Source organism: Fukomys damarensis, unplaced genomic scaffold (genome assembly GCF_012274545.1).
Source record: "Fukomys damarensis isolate Sample0158 unplaced genomic scaffold, DMR_v1.0_HiC HiC_scaffold_16, whole genome shotgun sequence".
Lineage (NCBI taxonomy): Eukaryota > Metazoa > Chordata > Mammalia > Rodentia > Bathyergidae > Fukomys > Fukomys damarensis.
The window spans coordinates 21,605,847-21,609,848 of record NW_022900928.1 but is presented as its reverse complement, the minus strand read 5'-3'; the positions used below and the strand labels follow the sequence as shown (position 1 = coordinate 21,609,848).

At 45.4% G+C, this 4,002-nt stretch overlaps 1 protein-coding gene across 10 annotated transcripts in view; it reads left to right on the top strand.

Moving 5' to 3' along the window:
- Ppfibp2 (PPFIA binding protein 2) overlaps positions 1-4,002 on the top strand; it is a 152,952-nt gene that overhangs the window by 63,798 nt on the left and 85,152 nt on the right. The window contains exon 1 of one of the 10 annotated variants that reach the window (XM_010615965.3): positions 16-306. The exons of 7 other annotated variants lie outside the window; for them this stretch is intronic. In XM_010615965.3, coding sequence (XP_010614267.1) covers positions 259-306 — 48 coding nt within the window. In that variant the 5' untranslated portion in view covers positions 16-258. Of the gene's footprint in view, positions 1-15; positions 307-1,245; positions 1,331-2,271; positions 2,385-4,002 lie in introns of those variants that run through there. 2 more of the 10 variants (XM_033764168.1, XM_010615966.3) reach the window with 2 other exon arrangements.

Below are 4,002 nucleotides of genomic sequence, written 5' to 3'. Positions count from 1 at the left end.
TGTGTGTATGTATTTGTGCCTGACTGTGGGGGCTGCGGGGGAGGACCCCGGAGCAGCACCGTCTGGTCTCAGTGCTTGTGTGTCTGAAACTGTTTAGGGAAAGGCTGAAGGACACAGGCCAGGGAAGTGGGGGAATCTGAACACAGCCTGGTGTTCCTGAGGGGGAGGGGGCAGAGGCAAGGAAGAGAAGACTTGGTCTCCAGCCAGGAAAGGGCTTTTTAAACGCAGGACTCTTAACTGCTGACATGGGTGCCCAGCATGGATGGGGACATTGATGTTTACAAGCATTTCTCGTGGCTGAAGAGGGTAAGTGACTGACTACTTTGTCTGGGCCTCTGTAGAGATGGGTGAGGGGAGAGACATTTCGGGTGTGAGTGTGTGTGTGTGTGTGTGTGTGTATGTGTGTGTGTGTGTGTGTCTCACAGAGGGACAGAGGGAGGTGTTTGTCCAGCAGAGCCCTGCTGCAGCCAAGATCTTCATAAGAATCTAATTATAGACACCAGGGGAGAAAACAGTCAGCTGTTTTTGTTTCTGCTCTCACATTCTGGTGAATGAACCTCTCTGTTCAGAAAGGCAAGAATGATGAGAAAAGTCGGTTATTTTAACTTTGGCTCTTAAACAGTCATAGGCTCCAAACACCGTGACCAGAATAATGTGCCCACTGTTTTTTGTTTGAAGACACAGAAAGGAAGCTGCCGCCTTTTTAAATGTTCTGAATTCGGAAGTTGTTTAACTCGTTCTCAGCTCAGATGTTATCCGGTGCGGAGGGTATGTCTGTGGCCAACAGACGGGGCCCCTTCGTTTCCAGAGGAGGGCTCTAGGGGAGTTCTTGGTTTGTGTGCGCCATTGAGGAATGAATGAACATTGCGGGCCGGGTTGCACTGTACTCAGTAGAACTCAGGCTTTCTCTTCTTTTATGGCTGCTTTTAAATTGGCTAAGATATGTTTGCATTTATCTTCAGACTGAGGAGTCTCAAGCTGGATGTTTTTCAGAGGCAGAAAAGTCAAGAGCAGTTGTCAGATAAGAGATTTGACGTTATAACTGCAGAAGGAAAGGAGGGTCAAGAAATGTCCAGCTCAGAAGGGACACACAGTTCCCTACTCCCCCATTCTCACACGCTGGCCTGGCTGGCTGGTGTGTTCCCTTTTCAGCAAGTACTAGGCTCCGGGTACTGAGGACACTAAGCACGAACTGGTCTTTTGTGGATCTTCCATGCAGTGCTGGAGATGGAGGGTACACAGGCCCAGGAAATAAACTTCAGATTGCAAACTGATAGTGTGGTAAAGGAGAGCAACAGAAGGCACAGGATACCCAGGAATGATTGAGAAGGTGGGTCGGGGAGCGCTCTTTGAGGAAATAACAATTCACTGAAACCTGAAAAAGTAGTAGTAGTGTCAAGTGGAAAACCAGGCAAGGGATATTCCACACACAAAAAATGGGTGATCTGCGCAAAGGTCCTAAAGAAAGAGAGGGTCTGGCAAGTTTCAAAACTGAGAGAAAGCCTATGTGGGTGAGCTCACCAGTGGTGGATAGAGGCAGGAAGATGCCAGGTCACATGGGACAGTGAAGGCTATGGGGGGTGACAGTTATTTGTGGGATGGGGAGCTGGTAGCAAGGAGGTGACAGGCGATGTACCTGGGGTCCAATTTGCATTTTAAGAAGATTACTCTTGAGCTGTGATGTGGTATATGGGAAGTTGTGTTAAGAAAACTGAAGTGGCTGAACACAATTATAGAGCTGTACAGCTTATAGGGATCAACTAGTACAAACCTGTCATTTAGCAAAGCCCAAGGGAGCCTAAGAACCTTGTGGTTATCAGTGTCTTAGCCATTGGTGGTGCACCCTGGTCTTGAACCCCGTTCTCTGTCTCCCAGACCCAGTCTTCTTCCTCTCTTCTGACAAGTACATAGAAAATTATTAGTTTAGAGCCCAGCAGAGATCCCACTTGTGCTCAGCCCCTGGGTAGCCAGGGAGTGGAGCATCACATCCACTAGAGAACATGCTTAGATGGCCAGATGTTATGGCAATGTTTACATCCCCTTAAGCTTTTAAAAAGCTTTCCTCACTAGGAGAGGATGGTAGGTAAGCACACTTCCCGCATTTAATCTTTCTTCCCTCATTCCTAAAATGAACTTTTTGCCCGAGACATCTTTCCATCCACAGTGTGCCTGGGATTATAGGAGCCATAATGCAGCCATAGGGCAGATGTCGTAACTCTGTACCTAATGAGGGAACTAATTCTGTACGTGTTGTAATGTCAGAAGTCCTCATCTGTCCTGCGACCAAGGCGTGAGCTCTGGCTTCTGTGGACAGTTGGAAGTTTGCTGAGAGAAACTCCATGATGGCTCATTACAGAACAAATATATTTCTTCTACTTTTAGAGGTAGGCATTTTAAAAAGCAAAACAAAATGTTGAACACTAAGCAGTATCTCTGAGTCATAAGCAGTATGTTCTGAGTGTCTTGTCACTTCTTTGCCCTAAATACTATCGCCAGAGTTTAAAAATATTCTTTTAAAAACAATCCCCTTCATTCTGTGATTCTGATCATGAATATCCGGGACTCATTCATAGCTCGGAAGAGAAAGCTCATGTTCTTCAGCTTTCTTGGTCATCGAGACTTCTTCCAACTCTGCCTCCAGTTACTCTTCTAGTTTCACTCATCTTTTATACCTACCTTGATGAACTTCCAAATACATTCTCTCTTTTCTTAGCTTTTATTGCAGATATTCTCCTCCTTCTTTCTGACTGCCACTGTCTTGATCTGGCTCCATCAGGCTCCTTTCCCACAGTTAGTTTGTTGACCCCATCCCTCTCCTGGGCTGCTCCAGCTCAGATCTCCAGCACTTCCTCATGCCTGGCTCGTCCACCCTTGTCCTGTGTTTCCTTTCAGAGAGCAGCTTTCTCCAAATCCATGCATTTGAAGGTAGAAACACTGTCTCCTTCATTGTTGCGCATGGGGTGTGTGTGTGGGGGTGTCCAGAAAAAGAGGTGTCTGGATGTGGTGTGACCTGGTGCTTAGGGCAAGTGCCCCTGCTCCTTGACAGGTACAAAAGGGTTAATGCATCAGAGAAAGAGGGAGACATGTTCAGGGAGGGACAGGGACGGAGGATAAATATTTGCTCAGAAAAGAAAAATTGCTTCTTTGAGGAGTGGGATAGTGTGTCCTATTGTACTTATGAACATACAGTTTGGAGTGAAATCTGGATTCGAATCCTGAATTTGCCACATTTATTAGGTATGCAATTTTAGGTAGGTTAGCCCAAAAGCCTGAATTTCTTCATATGTAAAATAAGAAATACAGTACTTGCCACCTATAGGTTTGTGAAATTCAAGTAAGATTAATGCGTATAAAGTGCTTAGTATAATACCATGCATGTAGGGAACATTCAATGATATGCTTACTGTCATTGCTATTGGCTATTACTAGGAAGAGGAAATTACAAGAGGAACAGGCGATGATTGGTTCTCTCTTAGTAGTGTATCTCAAGTTATTTAGTTCTTCATCTCTAGTTTCCTTCCCTTCCCATGTTCTACATCAAGGTCTCAAACCAAGCAAACTTAAGGACATAGAAGGAGACAGCTACAACCTGGCCCACAGCCAGAGACCCTGTTAGCTGCTGGTTCTGGCCAGCTTTTCTCTGGTTGCTGAATGAATCAGAGCTGATCATTCTGTTTGTTCCAACAAAAACAGCTTAAGTACCAGGTAATTCCTACCATAAATACCTACAATGCTTCAGCCCTCTCAGCTATTTGGTACCTGACTCACCAGTAGCTCACACTTGTCTTTTGAGGTCAGTGGATCCAACCCACATAGCCATGAAAGAGCCCCTGAAAATAGCTCAGCAGGGTCCGTGGGGCCCACTCACTGCTTATAGAACAGAAGTTCATTTTCCTAGGAACAGAAATTGTAGCATTGTCAGCATCTTCATACTGCTCCCCAGCTCTTTCAGTATTTAAGCCAAATTCCAACCCAATGTTACAAAAAAAAAAAAAAAAAAAA